This window comes from Glarea lozoyensis, assembly GCF_000409485.1.
Source record: "Glarea lozoyensis ATCC 20868 chromosome Unknown GLAREA6, whole genome shotgun sequence".
NCBI classification, from domain to species: Eukaryota; Fungi; Ascomycota; class Leotiomycetes; order Helotiales; family Helotiaceae; genus Glarea; species Glarea lozoyensis.
In genome coordinates, this window is record NW_007361001.1 from 1,140,149 (window position 1) to 1,163,531 (window position 23,383).

The 23,383-nt window shown below is 46.1% G+C and overlaps 7 protein-coding genes across 7 annotated transcripts; 4 read left to right on the forward strand and 3 right to left on the reverse strand.

The window, feature by feature from the left end:
• Positions 1–2,516: 2,516 nt before the first annotated feature.
• GLAREA_02671 (Zn2/Cys6 DNA-binding protein) lies at positions 2,517–5,098 on the reverse strand (the record flags this gene model as incomplete). The annotated part of the gene is made up of 2 exons (XM_008087756.1): positions 2,517–4,307; positions 4,436–5,098. The coding sequence occupies 2 exons, from the start codon at positions 5,096–5,098 to the stop codon at positions 2,517–2,519; spliced, it is 2,454 nt and encodes an 817-aa protein (XP_008085947.1).
• Positions 5,099–9,983: 4,885 nt separating this feature from the next.
• On the reverse strand, positions 9,984–10,949 carry GLAREA_02672 (alpha/beta-Hydrolase; the record flags this gene model as incomplete). The annotated part of the gene is made up of 1 exon (XM_008087757.1): positions 9,984–10,949. The coding sequence occupies one exon, from the start codon at positions 10,947–10,949 to the stop codon at positions 9,984–9,986; it is 966 nt and encodes a 321-aa protein (XP_008085948.1).
• Positions 10,950–11,718: 769 nt separating this feature from the next.
• Positions 11,719–13,060, forward strand: GLAREA_02673 (Acid protease; the record flags this gene model as incomplete). The annotated part of the gene is made up of 2 exons (XM_008087758.1): positions 11,719–12,286; positions 12,342–13,060. The coding sequence occupies 2 exons, from the start codon at positions 11,719–11,721 to the stop codon at positions 13,058–13,060; spliced, it is 1,287 nt and encodes a 428-aa protein (XP_008085949.1).
• A 1,447-nt stretch (positions 13,061–14,507) lies between these two features.
• On the forward strand, positions 14,508–16,090 carry GLAREA_02674 (FAD/NAD(P)-binding protein; the record flags this gene model as incomplete). Its single annotated transcript, XM_008087759.1, has 5 exons — positions 14,508–15,215; positions 15,265–15,391; positions 15,447–15,542; positions 15,590–15,921; positions 15,971–16,090. The coding sequence occupies 5 exons, from the start codon at positions 14,508–14,510 to the stop codon at positions 16,088–16,090; spliced, it is 1,383 nt and encodes a 460-aa protein (XP_008085950.1).
• Positions 16,091–18,438: 2,348 nt separating this feature from the next.
• Positions 18,439–19,462, forward strand: GLAREA_02675 (NAD(P)-binding Rossmann-fold containing protein; the record flags this gene model as incomplete). Its single annotated transcript, XM_008087760.1, has 3 exons — positions 18,439–18,916; positions 18,969–19,318; positions 19,373–19,462. The coding sequence occupies 3 exons, from the start codon at positions 18,439–18,441 to the stop codon at positions 19,460–19,462; spliced, it is 918 nt and encodes a 305-aa protein (XP_008085951.1).
• A 373-nt stretch (positions 19,463–19,835) lies between these two features.
• GLAREA_02676 (uncharacterized protein) lies at positions 19,836–20,699 on the reverse strand (the record flags this gene model as incomplete). The annotated part of the gene is made up of 1 exon (XM_008087761.1): positions 19,836–20,699. One exon carries the CDS (start codon positions 20,697–20,699, stop codon positions 19,836–19,838), a length of 864 nt encoding a protein of 287 aa, XP_008085952.1.
• A 2,407-nt stretch (positions 20,700–23,106) lies between these two features.
• GLAREA_02677 (uncharacterized protein) lies at positions 23,107–23,256 on the forward strand (the record flags this gene model as incomplete). The annotated part of the gene is made up of 1 exon (XM_008087762.1): positions 23,107–23,256. The coding sequence occupies one exon, from the start codon at positions 23,107–23,109 to the stop codon at positions 23,254–23,256; it is 150 nt and encodes a 49-aa protein (XP_008085953.1).
• Between the last annotated feature and the right edge of the window lie 127 nt (positions 23,257–23,383).

The window sequence follows — 23,383 nt, forward strand, 5'->3', positions numbered from 1 at the left end:
TTTAACTTTCGCACCAAACTTACAATTTTTGGTACTCTATGCAAGTGAGAGAAAAGCCTCTGTAAGCGGTGATACCCGGGCGTTCGTAAATAGACATATCATTTTTCGATGTGTTGCGGGTACGTATTCGTAAAGGCTCACCGGGTGATTGCACAGGTGAGGGGATCGTTACAAGCGCGTTGTGTTGGGCAAGAGACGGGGACGGGGACGGGGACGGTCAGCCCTATGTCCACGGTCTCGGGAATGCGTGCTATTCGGTGGTATTCGAGGGGGTGTATCCATGTACCTAGGTATTGTCTGAGTTCGGAGCTGAGCTCCGTATTACATGTGCGTAGTTATCTAATCCTGATAGGTTTTTATTTTAGGCCTCCTATTTGAAAGGGATGGTTTGTGACTGCCGAGGGATAGTTGGGTTTGAGTGTGACTTGCTAAATCTCGTACTTGAAGTGAGCACTAGAAAATAGAGCGTTGACCGAGGATGGCCTGCTGATTTGAGTGGAGTTTACGAGTACTTTCTGTGATCAACAAACAGGAAAGCATTAAATGTCTGAGAGCTACCGAGAATTTGAGTTAGACGCTTGAAGCGTTGCCGATGTACATGGGGCTGGTATTTCACTGCCATCGAGCGAGTGGGAGATTTTATGTCAGAGATTGGCGATTTTAACGGTTAGATGATGGCGTCGCTTAGATATGGGTTGGGAATATAGAGTGAACGAAGTCGTGATTGAGATACGTTTGCTATGTACTGGTATTTTAGGTCAAGTCGAAAGGTTGGTAACGAGCTTTCCGAGTGTGATGTTAAAAAACATAATTACGTATACCTAAATGATAACTCTACTTGGTTATTTGTTAATAATTGATTCAAAGTGTTGTCTTTGATCTCCCTCATTTAATAAGGTATCCGATTACACTCACATAATACAGCGCGGCAAATCTCCAAATTCGTCTCCCAAGCCCTCCACAATTCCGCCCCTCGCCATTTCCAGCACCGAGCTAACCAGCCTTAGAATCACGATGTAACGCAGACTAGACTCGGTAGACAAAGCAGTCGTCTATCACAGAAGGATTCCAGAAGCTTTGGACGCTCGCACGCACAGTGGTAGCAGCTCAACCGCACAGTCATAATTGGCGAGATGATATATTCAGCGGGCTGAAGATACGGTGTGAGATTTGGGGTGTGAGTGAGAGTGACGCAAAACAACACCGTTTCACAACTCACGGCCGGGGTCCTGGTCAACGGTCTGCGGGAACCAGCACACAGGGTCGCATTGGCTATTGGGGGTGGACGACTAAAGTGGGCAGACGGACTCGAGGGGGGTGGGCATGCGCGGCAAGGATTGTTTGGTGGAATTCGTGAGCGGCGGGTGCCCTTGCGGATTTACCTATTACACACCAATGGGATCAACCTTCGGTTTCCTCCCGTGGCTGACGAATGAGAACACCCATGACTTGCAGCAGGTATGGGCGCAGACGTTAATTGTGCAATCAATTGTCCGACTGAGACACGCAAGCCGTAATCGAGCGAGCCTGGCAATAGTTGTGGAATTATCGTTGCGGGAATTTGAGACTCGAGGGAGAGTGTTGAGTGACTTGCATGTACCTTTGTACCAAAGGGCAAACGGTTCGGTGCTACTTGGGGAAGGCTCGTCGGATAGCTACATTGTGTTAAAGCGGGTAACTTATCATGCAAATTTGTTGACTAAACATAAATTATGTCACTCAAAATGAAAAGAGAGAATAGACGATGGAAAGTGTGGGAATCGTGGAAACTCCTTTAGGTTCGGGAATCTTTGTGTCTCCCACAAAATACTTGACAACAAAAGCGCGACCCGAATGCGTACAAGACGAAGCCATCTTGATCTGAAGAGGTATTCCGACGACCAATCCCGACGCCATACATAACTTTCCTTTGATAGATTGAGATCTTACGAGATCTTTTATGCAAGCACGGGAAGCTTAAAGTGGTGAGATGGCTGGATTTGGGAAGGATTCTGTTGCGTTGGGTCATGGCTTAGTGTATTGTATCCTTGTGGACCGTTACGATGCCATGATGCTGACCAAAGATATTACGTTAAAGAGCGGATTTCAATTGGAAAGGGGCGGAATGTGTAGCCGTGGATCTATGTTGTTGGAAAGAAAATAAAATGTAAACGAGTTGTGATACAGACAGGCAAGTGGGAACGATTCAGATGGAGATTTGAGAAGTATTTTGATTAGCTGTTTTTAAACTATCTTGCGTGTTTACATTATCCTATAGTAATGTCCAAGTCCTGTCCAAGTTCCCGTACCAATGGTATGTACAAGATGCACAAAATTCCGCCAACGCCTGGTTGCCAGAGCGTGTCCCAATTGGAGATTCGCCTCCCCGTTCTAGAATACAAAAATGAAATCGTAAAAGTCTATAGTTTGGTAGGCCGTAAGCTGAAAATGCTTGAGAAATGCAAATGCAAAAGTGTTGCGAAACGCCATAAGATTAACTCCATTTTTTTGGATTCCTTGCGCCCATAAAGAGTTCATCAGTCCATCAACGTATCGGTACGATAATTAATATTGCCAGAGTCAGGCATTAGTTGCGTGCTGAAATTCATCCCGTCTGCATGGGCATCAAGATAGTATCCCAGTCCACCGTCAGCACTATAAGCTTCATCGGTCAAGACTGGAAGTCCATAACCATAGAATCCACCTCCCATGCCTGCGGGAGATGCATTACTTAGATGGTCAAGGCCGAAAAAGTCTCCATCAAAGCCAGCGGTGATGGCGGAATCGGGTATGCCAATTGACCCGCAAGACGATGACGGCCCGGTGGAGCTATAGGAAGAAGATATCGGCATATCCAGCTGTAAGCTCGTAAACTGAGCCATTGCATTTTTGAGCTGCTTTTTAACCAGCTTCAGACGGCTTGTGCTGACCAGGTTCAAGTCCTTGCTGAAGGCGTGCAGCTCGGTAGCGAGACGAGCAAGTTCTACCGTACGGTCACGTACAGCTTTTCGCTCGATGTCGGTACCTGTCTGACCGAGCAGGTAGATTGAGTTCATACCCCGTCCACAGGCATCCAAAGCGAGAGCAAAGATGTCGTAAATGCTGGATGGTCGTTGTGACATGACAATTCTGTCTGACCTGCTATCGGAGGTGGAGTTTTCCAATACGGAGAACACTTTCAATAAAGAAGTGGCTGAGTGACAGAAGTCGACGATCAGCTGATCAATCCCACCAGCTGCGAATACTCGACTCATGCTGCCAGCATATGAATTTCCGTTCGACGATGGAGAGGGCACCAAGAAGTGGATGATCATCGTATGTGACGCTGACAATGCTAGTGCCTGTGAGTGGCTATGTTGAACATGCGTTTCGACCAATTGAACCGAATCCAGGAGGACCCGTCTAACGCGTGTACAGAGCATTGATATATCTTGTGTCGGACTTGAAAGTCGGCGCAATTGATCCAACGTATGTGATTGCCAGCATGCTGAGCCCTGATCGTTTGAATTTTGTTGTGGGAGCGATCTCGGGTATAATGCGTAAATGTGGGAGGTTGTAGCTGCAACGTGACTAAGTAACCACAGCTCGCGAAACATCCGCTCCTGATTTTGCAGCGTCGAGAAGTTATACGACGTCCTGTCGAGTTTGAAGCTTGCCGACGCTGATTCATCAACTGGTGGGAAGGATGAAGGAGCACTAGAAGGTGGCATCTCGCACCCCGGGGAATCCATCTGCATCATTGCCCAAAGATTGACGGAAAATATCAGCCAATGTGCATTGCAAAGTGATTCCCTTTCAATCTCTCCAACGTCGATACCGTTGATAGTGTTCTGAAGAAGGACCGGTGTCGGCAATGAGTGGATTGCATATCCCGCCCATACGAAGTAGCACATCGCTCTTCGGGCAGATCCGCTGCATAAAGACCGCCACCCGAGAAGGACGACAGCTTGAATGGTAGAGAGTTTGATGTTACACTGCGGTATCTCTTGTAACTTTGCAGCCGCCCACTTGAACAACTTCGTCCCCTTGATCCTGCTTTCTTCATTGTCCTGAGCATATTGAACATCGGCGAGGATGGCTGCGAGCAGTATCTCGTCGTGTGTGTCGTGTCGAATATCTCGTAAGAGAAGTGTCTTCGGGAATATAAAGGATAAAGGATGTTGTGAAAACCATATCTCAAGCATTTGAATTGTCAGATGAGCGTTATATTCTTGCAGTGGGGTTGATGTTGGAAGAGACTGGCTAAATCCGTTGGGGCTATTTGAGCTTTCTGCACGAGGCGAATGGAATGAATCTACTCTGTCGAACATTGTTTCCACAGTATCAGCCTAAGAAATAATGATTAGCATGTTGTATCAGTGAGATAAATGGCACGCATCATCCGGCATCACAGCGTTAAGATTTATATGTAAGGTCTAGCCTTTGGCAAGACGATGGGTAGCACTAGGAAACTTACCATGAAGGATTTTTGGAAATACCGCGATCTACCGGCTTCAAGCTGGTGACAACCCAAATCAGAAAACCGCAAAGCCAACATCTCGATCAATTCTTGGGCAAGTATGAAGAAAAGGCCCTCATATGAAATTGGCTTCCCAACAGGTGTTGAATTGGAATTCTGTGGAGAACCCCCATACTTTGTTGACTTTACCCCTCGTGGTACTTGCTTTCCATATGCATCAACAACGATGTTTGAATGGTGCACAGTTCCTTCACTACGGTCACCCAATAAACGATTGAACATGGACTGAAGGTTATTGGCAACTGTCCGGTCAGATGTTTGGTGGCCGTCCGTGTTGTCGAAGTACGCCGAGTTCTTGGGTGGCGATCCCCCTCTCCATTGCGTTGATTCGATATTTGGCGTTAAAGTACTTGATTTTAGACCCGAAGTCTCCTCTGTTGCGGTACGTGATGGGCCTCGTGGACGTCCTTTTGGCCCGCCAACTCTATATGAACACTCTATGTTACGTTCTCGACACGCACTGCAAATGCTTTGACCTGAACACCGGATTTTCCTCGACCGACAGAAATGACAGCTTTTCCGTAACGCAGGGCCAGGTTTGCTCTTGCTGACGTCGCCGGAACCTTGCAGTCCGGGTACAGACATATCGGAAAGTGACATATTGTGCTCTGAGGAGGAAATCAACAAACGGCCGTCTTATTGACTTCTTGGAGGCGAGCGAGATATGTAGGAGAGAGGAAACAGAGGTTGGCAACTTTAAAGGGAGAAGATCAACCCGTGTTTATAGGACTCACCTGGTCAGCTTCGACGAGCAGGGGACTTGTCAAGCATATCAGACATGGCGTTGATCGCGGCGCTGGCGTGCTGGTTGGTACAACGAGAACGGCCTTCGCCATAGACCAGCTAGCTGCACATTATTCTGCAACATCAACCACCAGCGGGGACTTCGACCACGCTTTTCGACCATACCGCACTCTCGATAACCTTAACCGACTGTACCCCAAATGAATCCCTGATTGGAGACAAAGCGACTAGGCTGCTGTAGGCAGTGTCCACTGTGTATGGAAGCACGGTAGTGGGGATAGGATTCGGGCTTTACTATGTTCGGCTGTGCCACATGCAATACAATCTAAGTTGCACACAGGGTCCATACCATTCTTTGTGGTGAATTATCCCGGCCGCTCGAGTGCCACACTAGCTGTAGACTGGACTCGTGGAAGAAGGAAATTCGGGGAATGGAAACGTGGTAGTTCTAAAGTAGGCGTCTCGAGCCGCAAAGGAGCCCTACAAGCCCGGGAGTCCTAAAATCGTGACTCGCCAGGAAGCCACCATCCACAGTCCGTTGTGAGTTTTAAGGTAGTGACAACAGCGTAGACTAACGGGATACTCAATATGGGAGGTATATACGAAGAAGATCAAGTGAAGTCCACCGAGAAAAACAATGAACATCCACCTAACGCTAGTGAAGCACGCTAATCTTGTTGGGGTTATGACTTTCTCACCCACCACGTTTAGCGAGGTGTCCCCCAACCTAAATATAATTACGCAAGGGGGTAATAACACACCATATTATATTGTATCTTATGTCTGTGGGTGAGATCTTACGCTAGCAAGCTTGCCATGTGGAATTTAAACTGATGCGGGCGCAAGGCGGGATGTCGCGGAAAGAACGTGGCAAGCGTGGGTATGAGCTTTGGCTCTCGGTGGTTGATCAGGAATAGCAGGTGCTCCGTCAACCGGTAAGTCTTGAAACGGAAATTCTGGCGCTCTTTCTTGCTTGATTGTCATTCTGCGTATGTCATATGATCGTGAAGAGCTGCCAAAATGACAGAAGATGATGTAGTTGGGATGGTCCTTCCCAATGCCATCTGTCCCCGTAACCTTACAGAACATCGGTGGGGCATAAGACCAACAGAGATCGGGAATACTCAAATTGCCGGCACTGCAATAAGGTAATAGTTTAACTGGATATGCATCGATAGGGCACCTTCTTGATGTACTACAGGCCGTTTCAAATTTAATTGTCCATTGCCATAAGAGCAAATTCAATGCTTACAAGGAGACATCTACAATTGGCAGGCTGCTTTTTTAATCCAAAGGGTTTGACACTCTCTCAACAAAGACAACTCCAGACTCGAATTTGGTCTTCAGATTTCAAACGACTCTATCCGCAGAATGCGGAATGTTAAAGCTTTGATGGAATTGACAAATACACTACCATCACAATGCCGAAACATCTAGGTCACAGAGTCGGGAAATGCATGCCTGTATCTGACTGGGGTTAGGTACTGAGCACCTCTAGTCCTGTGCTTTACTTCCAAGGTGGCCAAGTTGTGACAAGCATGGATGAGAACCTTCATTTCCTTCGAGAAGGCTTCTTCTTGAGTCGTGAAAGTCGCTAGTAGACATAAAGGAGCGGACGCGTAAAGCAGTGCCCCATTGGAGCGTAAAATGGTACTGTAATAATTGTGAACCCGAAGGGTCAGAATTTTTGGGTTCCAGAAAACCCATGCGACCCGTTGGTAGCACGTAGAGAGAACGCCATGACTGTCGCAGTCGTCAAGTTGATTCTCAAATTAGATATGCACACAACGATAAAACAAGTGGTGATTAAGCAAATGAGATACTAAGATGAGGTATCATGAGACTGAAGCACCAAAAGTTCCGGAGGTTGGACTCCTGGTTCCGGTAACACAAACAGTGAAGAAATATAGAGCGTGATAATGGGAGAAAAGTGGGACGATGATCCTTCGACAGGGCACCCGCAACTCTGCATATTGCTTGCACGCCGCCTTATTCCTGGCAAACATGAACCCCTGGTAGTGAATCTAGCTGCTTCGTATCCCTGCAATTAACCGGCCAATGATTGTGATGTATTCCAAGCTAATCAAACTCTACCAGGAGGGTGTGCATATGTGCAATTCCACGACCTATTCTACCTCTGGCAGGATAGAATATTTATGAACACGACACCCAGCCGTCCTCTACTCAACACCCGCAAGAGCCTGGGAGTTGAATATAGCACGGCAGATCCAAATAGCAATTGAGATCAGTCAATGAGATTAAGGTTGGCTGGGCTGAACAGAGGCGTTCCGGTAGCGGCGTATTTCACCGTTTAAGAATCGACGGTTCACGAGAGATTATTGGCTTTGGCTAGGTTGAGCCACCTCGAATAACGGTTTACCGCCAGAAGCTTTCCCGTCGACCCTTTGTGGCTTTCCTACTCTACCGCACGAGTGCCGTTCTTACGTATATACGAGATACTCGTGAGTAAACACGAACGCACCTGTATTCCCGATCTAGGAGCACTATCCATCGGGGTGAGATTGCACCAAAAAAGGTTAGTTCACCATAATCCCCAGAAGAAACACCCACCAACCAAGCCCCCGAGCAATTACAATCTTAACATGTACCCATCCCACGTGGCATACTCATGTAATCTGCCAGGCATACGAGTAATCACTAATTAGGAAAAGATGACTGCTACCCTACACGCAGCGCTCCGCCCCTGTTACCACAATCTTGTTCCGCAGAGTGTCAGGCTGACAATGACACAAAACACACAGCACAAAAAGTACTTGAACACATTTGTACTCTCGTACTGGTCCAGTATCCAATTACTCGGAACGAGAAGCGGATACCAACATACTCAAGCGAAGCCTGAAGCCCGATGCTGTTTTTCATCGACCCCATAAAGGAGTTTTGTGGTGAGCATTCAATTGCATTTAGATAATTTATGTATACTAACTTGTAAAGGAAATATACGTGTGGCTGAACACGTAAAGCTGCACTCCTCGCTTGTAAGCTTTCGCTTAATGAACTGAGACTCTGAATGGGCCTCGGGATAGGTAACATAGCGTGCGGAATCCATAAAATTGGGGTTCGCGCCGCTACTCCTAGCGACCGCAGCTTAGAGATACGACTAAATAAGGGTTGACGCTATTCGTTATTCCCGCTTCCTGCGACAACTCAGCGGGGTGATAAGTGGCAGATCATTGACACTCCGGTGCAGGATGTTGTTCTCCTGTTAAGCAAACATAGAAGTGATCATCAACATCAAATGATGCAGATGACTTATACAGGAGCGCTTCAGCAATGTGCTCGTAGTGAGTTCCACTTAGCATCGATGATCCCTTCGTAAATTCCTAAAACGGGCTTAGGAAAATATGTTCTTTGAAGTTTCAGATCATAACTTCGGAAACCCGAGACTGAACATACTATCAAGCAAAATACAGTCAGTCACGAACCCGTAAATAAGTGCCACATCTTAGTAGATGAGGACATGAAGCTGAGCTATTCCGCCATCTTGCTTGACTTCACCGCTCCCACGGCAGCCATCGGAGCCGCTAGGCAAGACCAAATGCACTCGAATACATCGAAATCTACTTCTTTCAACCAAACAGAGGGGTGCGACACGAATTTCGATAGGAAGAACTACGCCCATCAAGCTCATATCTACAAAGTATGATAAGCAGTCATTCAAATGTTTGCTCTTCCATTGAATACTCAAGTTCATTTCTATATCAGGCTCGCAGTCTCACACATGATGCAGAATGATGGGCTTAATTGCTTACGGCTGAGAACACAAAGTTTTTTGCACAACCCTAAGCCCGATTATGTTTGGATGGTTACTTGCTAGGTTTCAGTGTAACCTGAGCTAAATCAGAGCTGTATGTCAATCACGCTCAAACCCTCCGGAGCGGAAAGTGGCCGAACAATTGCTTCTGGAAGGTCACCAGAAGCATGATACTACTGCATGTAACATAACTCGAGTGGAGAAAGATTGGGAATAAAGCTATTTTAGTCACTTTTTATAGGCAGATCCATCTAATCTATCGACCAAATGATCTGCAGGACATTGTTCCGTGACCAGATTTTGCTTTCCCATGAGCGATAAGCGAGAATTAAAGTCGAAAAGGAGAATGGAATATCAAAATATACGAGATACTTTCAGGTGGGGAAATGAAAGAACTAAAGTCAGTAGATCACTGCAATTATCAGCTATGGCTAAGTCACAGACCAACATGTGGGTACCGTCAAGTCTTGTTTCCTAAATCTGATAAGCTCCTCACCTATTTCCCGTAACAAGTAAACCGGAACTTTGTGAATCACATAAGGGCAGCTTACTTGATTCCTCACCGACTATAAGCATTCATTGGGCAACGACTGGCAGCAACCCCCTCTTTCTCTTCTTATAGCAACATAGAAATCTATATATGTAATTGATAACTGATTTCTTGTCACGTTTCGTCTGTAAGTCACATGACCTTTGTGTCAGCCCACTTTTCCCTCATTTGAAATTTGAAAATCCCGAAACCTCAATCAATACACAAAGAGGATGGATTTCACGAAATAACTGCAACACTGTTTGATATACTTTTCTAAGTTTATTTTATATTTTCTATTTACAGAGTCTGAGTCTGAGTCATTTCTCGCATCTCTTTCCTGAGAACTACGAGCTGGATATAATATGCTCCGAAGAAAAACGCCGAAAATGCTTCCCGACCAAGCGATGCACCAACTCCGTCAATAATAAAAGCACGCGTTAGCACCTCACGGTCTTCAAAACCTTCCTCAGTGCCTCTGTCAGCTCCTCGGCATGCTCGGCATCCAGAACGTGGTCATGTGTGCTCTTGATCAAAAGAGTTCTTGTCTGGTCCATTCTCCAGCCTGATTTTGGGTCGCGGAAAAGCTTTTGAACAGCATGGCGTCTCGCGTCTGAGAGTAATGGTGGAAGTGATTTAAGAGCAGCACATTTGATGAGTGACACTGGTGCCTTTACAGCACCATATTTGGAAGGCGTGTTTTTGCAAGCGATCAATGACAATCCGTTGAAAATATGTTTGCGCATACGGGCCGGCCATTCGAGCATGCTCACTCCATCATCATCATCAAAATCATCCTCATCATCCTCGAATTGGTATTCATCCTCATCTGAGCTTATCTCGCTGTTAGGCGTGCATGAACCCATTTGCTGTGGAAAGTCCATGGAGTCTGTGGTTGATGTGCTGCTGATGCTTGAATCGCTATCATTCCTGTTCAAACTCGGCGGGCTAGGAATTCCCAACCCCTTAGAGACGTGACTGAATGTTAAGGATGTGAGAATATTGTGTTCGTTGGCGTCGGCGAATGGTGGAATTGTGGCTGGATTTGAAGAGTCGATGAGGACCACGTGAAGCACCCTTTCGCCCTGTGATTCTAGGATTGCTGCGCAACGTTCTGCGATCATTCCTCCCATTGACCATCCACCCAGAAGATAAGGCCCATGTGGCTGAACTTCTCTGCGGATGAGATTGACATATTCGACGGCTAAGCTGTCGAGTGTGGAGGGTAGCGTATAAGATTTGTATTCATATGTCGGAGAGCTGATGCCGTAGACGGGTCGCTCACTGTCCTCACTGAGGCTTCCGAGCGCAAGGTATGGCAATGCCAGTCCAGAAATCGCGTGGATGAGGAAGAGTGGTGTCAATGTAGATTCTGGGTCACCCTGGAGATGTAACAAGGCCTCCATTGTTAAGGATTGAAAGATGTAAGAATAGTGTTCTTATTGTTTCAATTGGGTGCTTTTCAAACGTTGGAAACTGAAACTATTCAAAGAATGCTGTTGTTGCTCTGGTTCTACATTCTTCTCAAATCGAGAAACAGTTTATTTACATATCAATTCACAAACATACTGCAGGCCAGGTTGTTCGTGTTGCTAGTGTAATCCTGAGCCTGTTCCTCATCGATCTCGATGCAATTTCGAGATATCTCACTGCAAATTGGTAGCGTACGGCCTTTAGAACGGATGGGACTATGTACTTCAAGTACTGTCAGGCCAAAAGCGAGCTGAATTGATGTAAATACGTTCTTTTGGGGGCTCACTCGTCCGAGAGAAAATATTCCGTCCATTACGGATGCTTGACCTCGAGCGAGACGGTTCTGACTAATCTCAAGTGTTTAAGCGAAGGGCTACTCCTGCTGTCATTGGTCTTGTCCTGTTTTGTATAAACTGCATTTACGATGCTCGCATCTGATTTGTTGGCTTGCCTTTAAGTCAAACATTCAGAGTTTTTACTTTCATATCTTTGTCACGTATATCTTCGTTACGGGTGTTTGAGTCCAATGATCTGACGCTTAGCTTGGCCCGAGACTTGGTGTCTTGGGCTATTGAATTGGTGAGGCCCTTTACCGAGTACCATATCCCCGATGCCAGTACATATTTGAGCCGATAACTCCTTCTGTCGATTCATCCAGCACTGAACAGCATCCTTCCACAGTCGACCCTTCTTACGGCCATAATGTCTTTCTCAGCTTCCATTTTCCTCACGCTGTCCCTGGGACTAGTCGCCAATGCTCACCCAGCAACCCCAAAAACACCATGCAACCAACCGTACGACATACCGCTACTGCGTGATCCTGGCTATGGATGGATGGCAAACATCTCCGTCGGTACTCCTCCACAGCCAATTACAATGTTTGTGGACTGGACTTGGACATCTCAATACGTTGTTTCAACAACTTGTAATGGCCGAGACGATAACACAGCTGCCTGTTTGCATCCAGCTCAACAACTGTACAACCAATCCCTATCAAGTACCTACAAAAGCGAGAAGGCCTTATACCCCAGTGAGAGCTGGTATCCAAACGAGTTCTTTCCTGCTCCATTCAACGTGGACTACGCTTCAGATGTGCAAACCATTGGCCCAGTCACGAGCCGCATTGTCCTTCAGACTAGCAACATCCAACCTGGTATCTTTACCTCCGCCCCCTTACCGTTTGGTGGAATATATGGCATGATGCCTGACCCAAAAGGGGAGAATGGCCAGTTACTACTTCCTTCCTTGGACATTCTAGATGCATGCTCTCGTGGCTTCCACGCGTCAGAGGCGGTTTTAAACACATGGCTAATCTGATCTTCCAGCATCCGACTTGGCGCCGTTCAACCAACAATACCGGGCTAAAGCATGGCCGCAACCATACTCTGCGTTTGCAATGTGCCCCAACCCTTCCTGTCCGAAGGGTGCAGATGCCATTCAGACTCTCGGTGGTTACTCACCAGCGCTTGCTCGCAAGGGTCTCAGCTGGTACGACATCGTTGAGGTCCCCGAGGTCAACGAGATTGATTTCGTCTTCGCCCCCGGAGTTTACAGCTACTGGTCAATTGGTCTCAGTGGGCTTTACATTGGCAATCAGGCACAAAAGCTTAACACCACTGCCGCACTCACCAAAGAAGGTGTCCCAGCTGCCATCTTCGACCATGCTTCCAAAGGTCGCGGTGTCCCATTGTCCGTTGATGCTTACGCCAACTTGGTCAAAATTGCTGGCGGCAAGCCAATTGCACCAAACTCGCCTCTCCTGACTCCTTACGCACCCAACAACGGTCCTCAGCCTTTCTTCTCTATCGACTGCAAGAAAACCAAGACTTTACCTGTCATCAGCTACGCTTTCACCGGTAGCAGGAAGCAATGGTCTGTTCAACCATCCGAGTATGTTGTTAACGTTGCTGGTACTTGCATCCTTGATGTTAGAGCCATTGGTGAGGGGTCGTTCCTTCTTGGAAACTTCGGCGACAACTTTCTGAAGGGAAAGTATGTTGTATTCGACTACGCAAGCCAACGTGTTGGATTGGCTGAGCTTTAAAGCTCCCATGATCTGCTATGATGTTGGGTGGAGAAGATTTTGTATATAGAGGTGGGCATGGATAGAAATTGCACTTGTTCCGTATAGTTGGAGTTATCATCAGGGATTATTATAAAATAGGAAACCATAAATAGTAAATATAGAATAGTTGGCATGCTGTACTCGATACTCTGCGATTCACACCAAAATTAAACAGTCTTTATCACTATACAAGACCCTGCCTATTATCTCATGTTGCTCATGTTCAGTCTGGACAGTATTGCAATACAGTTGTTTCAAACACTTAAACTCCTGCCGAATCCGGTATGCGCCGAAGCCTTGCATTGAATATCGAAACTCTGGAGACCCGAAGGTTTGAAATTGCCAAAAATAACCCATTTGACTTAATTGGTCAGAGTTAGTAGCTGCACCAAAAATGACGAAGATCTGCAATTATTTGCGCCGAGATCCATCTCAACCCAAAATAACTCCTTTTCGTACTATGCATGTCAGGTGCGTTGATACTTAGTCAACAAACGTTATTGCCATGATTTAAACGATCTAATCAATTACTGCTAAACAAGAACATTTAGTGAATTTTCTTTAGGACATGATCAATCAAACATTGTATATCAATTTACCATTATCGCAGTACTCTGTATCACGTGATATGTCGGGGTTACTCCCCAAAGCAAAACTTTGCCGACCCAATGAGTCGAAAACTAAAGAACAAACCCAGCATACACGAGACTGAAACACGCTTTCTGGATGCCGAGTACTCCGAGGACCTGGTTCATATCGCCTTTTTAGATCCGTTCAGGTAAGACGGATTTAAAATAGTAGGATCCAGGCACGTGGAATTTCGAAAGAATGTTCCGCAGGACAACGGTACCCGACTGCAGACTTAAGACCGGCTGATTCACACATGACCCGTGACGAGGAAATCCGTTCAATGGAGCCGTTATACCATACATCATTGCTAGTTGTTGAAAGCGGAAAGACCTTCGAGGAAGTTGGCACGAGTTGAGCTTGATTGCGATGTCGAAAGCTCTTCAGAAAAACGTAAGAAACCAGCTATTCTTATGTCAATAGTCTGAATAGCCCATGGCATACATTGAAGATTGCATCAATTTCGGCTTTCTTTAAGCTTGATTCGGTGAGCGAACGGGTAGTTGTCACGAAGAAACGCTATACCTATACGGGTATCAATGCATTTGGTACGCCAGCACAGTTGCCGAAATCTGGCAATGCGACTTTGCCGAACGTCTTTACCATCTGCTCTTTCGAAATCAGTCGATTGATACAGAATCTGACGGTTTGAGATCTCGATTTCATCAAACGATCACACATCAGTTCTTACGTTCCGGACAGCTCCGCCTTCATCTTTATACTTTAATCCTCTTGTTCCGTTGCTTTACCAATTCTGAAGACCGCTTTTCCAATCACAAAATCCAGAACATACATCATTATGTCGACAAAGCCAACAGATACCAAGGTTTTAATTATCGGCGCTGGACTCGGAGGCCTTACCCTTGCTGCCATCTGCCGTCGTGCCAATATCCCATACATCGTCCTTGAGCGAACAGAGAAACTCTCTCCAGCTGGCGCTGGAATCTCCTTGGCTCCAAATGCTCTTCGTGTGCTCGATCAATTAGGTGTGTACTCGAGAGTTAAGGAAAATGGACAACGCCTCAATACTATGCTCGTACACTATGAGAAAGACCAATGGAGGAGCTTAGATTTCACAGGGCTGGAGTCAAAGTTCGGGTATCCAGTTTACTCTATTGAGCGACACTCGTTCCATGAGTATTTGTACGATGCCGCTGGAGGCCCTGAGAACGTTCGACTTGGATCAAAAGTCGTGGATGTTGTTGATGAATACGGCAGCCCTTCTGTTGTAGTCAAGGTTGCAGATGGAGCAACTTATACTGCCGATGTGGTTGTTGGTGCGGATGGCATCCGCTCAGTAACCCGCCGCATTCTAGCCCAGAATGCAGGACTGAAAAGTATCAACACTATTCAGTTTACCGGCAGAGTGCACATGAGTGGATATACCAAACCTATTCCTGGCTTAGGAAAAGAACATGAGGGAGTTGGAAACTGGATATTTTATGATGATGCTATTCTGACCACATGGCCCTGTAAAGATAACAGGCAATGGTACATTGGCGTAAAGGTATGTCACCATTCTACTTGGTCCGTGAAGACTATCTAATAGAAAACAGCGAGTTCCACTTGGTGAGAAAGACCCAGATCGGTCCGTCTGGGAAGGGACTACAAAATCTATGGTAAATGATGTTTACGGAAGGAAATACCATCCATTCGGTGGTGAGAGCAAAACTTGCGCAGAAAGTTAGTCCGCTGTCTCAAAACAATTCAGAAGGTCGCTTTACTGACCTAACTGCAGTTATTGATAATTCTGAGCGAGTTATTGCAAGTAACGTCTTCGAAGAGCAAGATTTTCCAAGCATGACTAGCGGTCGTGTCGCTCTTCTCGGAGATGGTAAGACTATACATCACATCTTTTTGGCCATGCTGATGATTCTCTAGCTGCTCATTCCATGACCTCTTTCTTCGGCCAAGGAGCTTGTCAAGCCATTGAAGATGCCACCGAACTTGGTAACGCACTTTTGGCTCACTACAGTTCTCCTACTCCTTCAGCTTCCACTTTGAGTACCGCATTCGCAGAATACTCTGAGATTCGCGGTAAGCGAGGAAAGGATCTAGTGAGCTTCTCCAGCATATATGCTGGTATCCATGTTGCTCGCTTGCCATATGGACTGGGGCCTATCGCAAGACAGATCTTGTATAAATGGCTTCCAATCTGGTGCTGGTTTTGGGCATTGAATTGGTTGTACGGATACCAACCTATGATCAAGGAGGTATGATTTTACCATCCGCTCGATAAAGTTACATGCTAACGTGGTTCAGTTCCCTGACTTCAAGGCTCCACTGGTCAAGATCACCCCAACTGTGACTGAAGAAGTAAAGTCTACTGAGGATGAGCCTATTTCAGATGAGGAGACTGTCGTAGGAGAGAAAAATCCGTAGACGGAGATTTGGTGAAACAAATTCCTGAAGTCATTCAAGTGCAAGAGGTCTCAATAGGCTGTTAATCAAAAGGGGAAACATGAGCTTTCAGGCGCAGTTGTCCTTGTATGATTATCGAGAGAACGGAGTTAGGCTGTACTTAGTTTGGATTATTTCCTAGATATTACGTGTTCAGAATGAAAATTAAGTGCTTGCTTTGCGAGTCAATCCTCAGCCCGCACCTTTTTGCGGTTGTCACAACGTTAAAAGGCTTAAACAGTCACTTAGTTGTGTCTAGAAAAGTGCTCATTTCCTCTGAATTCGCCAAATATTGCTGTTTAGTATTCGGATCCATATGTTACATTAATTGTCTGGGCCTCTCGGTAGGAGTTCCGCTACAACAAGATGAGTTTCTACACACATATTTATCTTTGCTAGGTTGGTTATCTGTTTAAGGTACGTGGCACAATAAACAATCTATGAACTCTCCAGCAAATCATCTGCTCATTTTATTGTTCATGCTCATACACAAACGGCTCTCAGCTTCTGGCTCTTTCTTCGCCATTCGTCACCTTTTCTAAGGGACTCTAGGCACATATGATAGTGTCAGATGTGTATTGAAGCACAAAGTTTGGCAATCAAAGCAACTGGATCTCCACACCCTCTCTCTTCTTCTGAAGCAGAACCTTTTGTTCCGCGTCACATTTAGAGATGTACTTCCTTTCCACCATGTTACTTGGCACTTGCGCGCCTTCAAAAATATGCAGCGGCAACATTAACGTTCTAGACCTTCTTCTGCACGACAGAGTTGCAAGAAAGCCACGATTTACAGAGCTTCAAATGCGAAATTTACAACTTTAATATCTCGCTAGCGTCACATGAGATTCGAGGCTATTTCTTCCCACGTGGAACTAGCGATTTATGTTCTCGTCGGGTGGCGGCGGGAATGCACGCAGGAGGCACAATCGAGTCGACAATCTAAGACACGGAGGAATTGACCTTTTATGTTCAAGCCACTCAGAAGTTCATGATGGTCGCTTGAAGTGGATACGCATTCAAGGTCATGGGAATCGTTGCTTTCCCATTTCCATTTTCCGCATGACCTTCACGCACCCCCATGCTTCAAAGGGCGGGAATATTATTCTGGTTTTTGTCGAAGAGATGTTCTAGAACTATGCGCAAACAGTGACGGATATAAAAAGAATGGTTAAAGAAGGGTTCAACTCTCGGAGAATTGAAATATTGAATCCTGCCAACATTTGCAGGTCGCCTACGGGTAGCGAGTCAATGTGACTCGTAGATGTGCGTCGACGTTGCAGTACATGACATGAAATGAGACTGCACGGGACGAGAAGGAGAACAGGATATTCAGAATGGAACAAAATTCATCCGATAATTGAGGCTTTTGTTGTAAGCAAGTTCCCCGATCAAAAGCATTGTGTTGTTGGAGACCGTTTGTCTAATTACCATCCCGTGTTGCATCTTCATACAGGAAGCAAAAGCAGCGACTGTAACTTAAGGACGCCTCATACCAAATCTCGAAGCAAGATGACGGTCGCTACGGGAATCGTCCTTCCAAATACTCTACCTCCGAAATCTCAACATTTGGTACAACAGGTGGTCAACTGTTTGGCTGGTCAGCTTAGCTCGTATGAAGCTGTACTTCGGGCTTAGCAACATTTTGTTGCAGATGTCTCCAGCTCCTCATTAGTTAGGGCTGGGTGAGAATTAGAACCCCTTTGAGCTTCGGTAACAGCTAGGATGATGTGATCTTGGTCACTTTTTTTCCTCATAGCCAACACGGATGCGTTGGTTCGTTGTTTCGAGAGCTTCAAGTGACGGAGTTGTAATTTTCACTTCTCTGAGGCTTCCAATGGGCATGATCATGTAATCGGTCATCGAGAACAACTCACTAAATCTTACTCTCCGACTGGGCAACAAGCTAAGAAGATGGTTTAAAGTATCTAGATTGAGCTCTCGTGAGAAAAGGCGGCTACCACTCGTAAGTACTGGCCAATCGTGTGTATAGAAACGTATATTTCGCCCTATAACTATGGGGATCATCTCCAAAACCCCGGCTGCAGACGGAAGATCTACGAGAACCCACACCCCGTGGACGATCAATGTATAGACTGATATGTACGGACGTAATAAAAGATGATTGAAAAAGAAGCATACGACGGAATATAGAAAGAAAAAATGTTCGACCGTCGAGAAGGTGAAAAATAATAAAAGGTTGTGGCCCCTCCACATCCGACACTTTGCCTGTGCATTGCAGGACACGGACGGCTTCAAAATATAACACTGTTCCACCAAAACCCTTTATCTATCCTCGTTAGTGTTCTACAGGTCCTTATCTCACATCTGTCATGCTAATCCTACGGAGTAGCATCTCTCCGCACATTAAGGTTATGTCACGCAAGTCGGTACTTGTGACAGGGTGCAGTGAGGGTGGTATAGGTGATGCTCTAGCCCAGGCATTTCAGCGCAAAGGCCTGCACGTCTTCGCAACTGCACGTTCTTCGAGCAAAATCGCACATCTTTCAGCCCTTCCTAACGTCACATGCATCGTGCTTGATGTTACGTCCACAGAGTCCATCGAAACGGCAGTTCAAATCGTCAATACGAAAACCGGAGGCAAGCTTGACTTCTTGATCAATAATGCTGGGCTGGGAATAGTAGCACCTGCAATTGATGCAGATATCAAAGATGCGAAGAAAATGTTTGATGCAAACTTCTGGGGTGCTGTAGAAATGGTGCAGGCATTTAGTCCCCTGATAATCAGTGCAAAGGGAACGATTGGAAATGTTGCTGCGTTGGGAGCAATCCTCCATGTTCCTTGGATGTGTAAGTTACACGCCCCGCTCTTCCAGTTCTGTAATCTGATCGACGATGATAGCTTTTTACGGAGCTTCAAAAGCAGCCCTTGTCAACTGGACCGAAGTCCTTCGTCTTGAGATGGCGCCTTTTAGAGTTAAAGTTGTGCCGATCATGACAGGCTTCGTACACACCAATATTTTCAACCAGGGTCACGGCACGAGCCTTCCCAGAGAGTCTCTATACTGGCCAGCTCACAAGGAGATAGATGCCCGTTCTGCAGGTAGTGATGTGACTGAGAAGATGGATGCAAACGTTTACGCCAATAAGGTTGTAAACGATCTTACCAATGGTGCAGATGGAAGGATATACCGAGGTGGAATGTCGTCTGGTGCGAAATTCATCACAACATTTCTACCTAACTCTATGGTGGTAAGTAGATAAAATGGCAAGGATTTTGACCATTCGGGGACTAACTTTGAATAGGACAAGATGATGTTAGGCGGGACTGGCTTGGATAAACCAGCAGAGCTTCAAGCTATTCAAGCTGCAAGAAAGGCTACGAAGACAGGTTGATTGTGTAACGTTGAGTTCTCTCGGAGACATATAATTTCTGCTTTGTGGTGTCATGAAAAAGGGGGATCAATTAGGTTTGGGAAATGGCATTGACGAACTGGTCGAGCTTTTTATAGTGCTTTTTTCATAGATATAAAAGGGGTGGAGTTTATGTACAAGTGCAATTCGGTCCACATGTTCATATATCTCTTTCACAATGGAGTGACAAGCCGGAGGGCTTCTCGGAGGACAGAAACGCGGCAGCCGAAATATGGCGTTTCTTAAATCCATTTGGCACTTAATCGCGTATTTCGTCTATGATTCTAGGAAGTGAAGACACACGTCCAAAATGCTTGAATGAATAGTTGCTGTTGTACATTACGAAAACGACCACTCAATCGACCTCCCCAGTGAATCTAAACGTACATCCCTGTACGACTGAACCGTCCTCCAAATCAATTGAACACCTTACCACCTCGTATGCCTCTGTTTCGTATTTCCGAAGGGCATCTTCATGATCCTTCGTCCGAACATGATATGCAGAACCCTGAATTCTCTGTTGTCCATCAACCAGAGCATTGTACTTTCCCTGGCCCCAAGTTTTCATTTCCCCGCCGATGACACTCGCTTTTCGTAATACCGGAATATCGTCGTCGTCGTCTTCGCGGAGAGAGAAGAGGCTGACTAGCTTTGGGACGCTAGCAAGAGTGCCGTAGAAAAAGTACCAGACCGGATACTGGTCTTGGGTAGGCGCCGAAGCCAAGGGAGCTTGAGGGCGGAACTGGGGAAGGGTTGTGTCTTTGCCAAGGGTTGGATATAGGGTGTCTGGTGAGAGTTCCTTATATGCTGCTCCAACGGGGACAAAGAGGGGCCGGAATGATGATTTCTGGCTCGAAAGCCAATGCTCAATGGTCACTTTTGCACGACCATCAACTTTGCAAAAGATGCTACGGGCCCCCTCTCCTTCGTCGTGATATATTTCTGGAATAGTGGGGAGATCTCCGGCAACTTGGACCTTTGCCGCATTGTCGATTGGACCTTCCAGTTTGAGAATATATAATCTTCGCGCCTCTGCTGGCGACAAGCTTCTTTCCCGTACAACCGCGTCATCTGATAATTTCGTAGCCGCCGTTAACGCCGCTGCCTCTTCATAACTATATCCAAAGCGCTCCTGCCACATTTTAACTGTGTCGATTTCGCCATCCTCCTTGTAGATAGAAGTATCCGCCAATTGTTCAAGCTCATTGAGTAAATTCATAATATGTGTATGCGTGTGAGATAGCGTGGTTACGTGTAGGTGCCACGATGTGTGAATGAAGAAACTGAATCATGAAACAAGCGTGTTTACCTGGGTATATGTGGGTTTTGATTGATACGGGGGCACTAAGAAGTACTAAGAATGGGTTAGAAACGAACGAAAAATCCACTTCAGACAGACGTAATAATAAAGACTAACTAAGCCATTCCGAGCCACAGCTTAGCAACAGAAGATATTCGGGCCATCTAATTAGAAAGCTTGAAGCGAAAGTTGATAGAGTGTCATTTTCTTGGAATAATTGAGGAAATGTGCAATACTGTGTTTCTTCAGTTGACGATAGATACGATAATGTGTGTATAACCAGACTGGTGCCGAAAGGATTCTGTTTTTAACAGAAGTGCAACAAAATTTGATGACTTGTTGTTTTCTTGGGAGGATTGATAATGTGTCAAGTTGATTGACTCATTACTAATCGCCACCATGTCTTGCAAAGTGTAATCTACGAAGAGCAGCAGAATCTAGGAAACAATAGGAAAAGTAACAATTCATGTCTTCAAAATGCTCTTGCCTTACCTGTACGTCATAATGCGTGGAGGGACCGTTATGAAGGCCAAGGAAGCTACGGTCAGAATGCTATTCCTTGACAATCTACTTAGCACCAGGTACCCGGCAAGGACTAGCCTTCCCGTGGCGCCGCGTGTAAATAGTTGAGGTTGGCTCATGCGGAACCAACCGGCTCAATCTTCAGCTTCTTCAAATATGATGCTATTCTTTCGCTCACTGTTATTGATATGACACTTCATATTCAATGCCTTTCGCATGCCTCATACCGACACAGTCGGTGGCAATAAGCCTTGCGTTACCGGGGGAGTTTTCGATGTAACAATAGCGTCTCTGTAGTTGAAGTTAGCTTCAGTATTGATTGTGGGATATGTTTCACCGATTGCTTTCTGGAAGGCCAATTACATCCGGACAGTTTAGCACACACTCGGCCACGACATCACCAAAGCGAGATTTACGGTTCTATAATAGTTTTCTTAATCACTCACTGATGAACAAACATATGTGACGAGTTCAAATTTCATCATGTTGCTTGCTTGCTTGTCCCTTTGCAGTATAATGTAGAGCTGAGGCTTTCCCAGTGACACATAATGGTGGTTGCTTCTGTAAATCAATACAGCATCTCCTAATGACCATCGGTTCTAGACAAAGATGTACATTTAACAACGTAATAAGATGTCTAGCTGAGCGGAAGTCTGGAACCAGTGATTTCCAAATGTTATGAGTTGGTGAAAATAATTTCACACGTGCCTCGGGGGAAATCAAAGAAAGAGGCGTGCTTATAGTAACTTTTGATATGCTCACCCCACTGACATTTCATGAACGCATTCGGGGGGGTGTATTTACAAAGTTCTATCTATACTACCCCTCTTGTAACCATGAAACATGACTTTTGAGGTCCAGCCATCACATCGATATAGACGCCTTGGACTATCTATTTCATTAAGCCTGACAATGGCTCAGCACGCGAACTACGCGAAAATAACCCTTCAATCGTGTCAAGCCGATCGGGAAAACTCAAGTCTTCTTACCACAACCCATCATGAGGCATTGCACACGGTCGAGGCTCCAAATCGTTGTACAATACAACAATCGAAAACACGCAGGCAGATTTTCTTCTGCAACACGATAACCATATGCAGCCTGATTACGCTCAGCTCTCCATAATTACTTCTTCGATCGCACAATCCACAGCCTTACACACACCCAACCCAATAAACCAGCACAATTCCGTTTCACATCTACGCGACAGGATCGAACTCGGCCCCCAATCCTCCTCCCCGCCCCAACTCCGCCATGACAAAGTCCCGGGTGTCGTCTAAGGCTGAATACTTACGAGATGGGGTTTAAAAAGTCCAACATGGACGTCCATGCGGTTTCCTTGATTTCATTTCAAAGGAAGTTGCATGATGGTGTTTTTGAAATGCGATGAGAGATGGACCGGGTTTACGAGATATGCGCCGCTGATGAATGGTGTGGTTATGGTGGTGTTGAGTATCACGTTTTTGTTGTCTGCGATACTGGCGGATCAACGTGCGGAGCCGCCGAAATCGTCGGTTTGGCCTAGAGAGTTGAGGGTTCCGTCGACTTCGTAGGTTTTTTAATTCCACTTCTCGCTGCGTATGCTAAACGAGAATAGAACATCAGTATTCTACTCCCTCACAACTCCGACCCTCTCACTCATCCACACCATCACCTCAATATTCACGCACCACTTCTCTCGTCATCCTCCTCTGTCGTCTCTCTTCCTGACCGGTCTCTTCCTCATAGGCTGGTGCATCACCATCGGCATCTGGGGCGTTTGCGATCTCCAGCCAGGGAAAATGGGAAGTTTCGCGTGTGAGAAATGGCCGATGTTAGAATATGGGTTTGGGAAAGACGGAAAAGGAGTTTACGGGATGGTCACGGGATTGCAGTATGCGCGGTGGACGTTTGGCGTGGTGTCTCTGGTGGGCTATGTGGTGCTGGCTGGGGTTGCGGCGTTGGCGGTGTATAGGGAGTATTGGTGGGAGAGGAAGGGGAAGGGGTTGAGTATGCAGGTTAGTGTTGGGAGCGAGGTGAGGCAGGTTGAGAGGAGGGATAGGGATAGTGGGTGGGGTGGGTTTAAGAGGAGTACGGTTTAT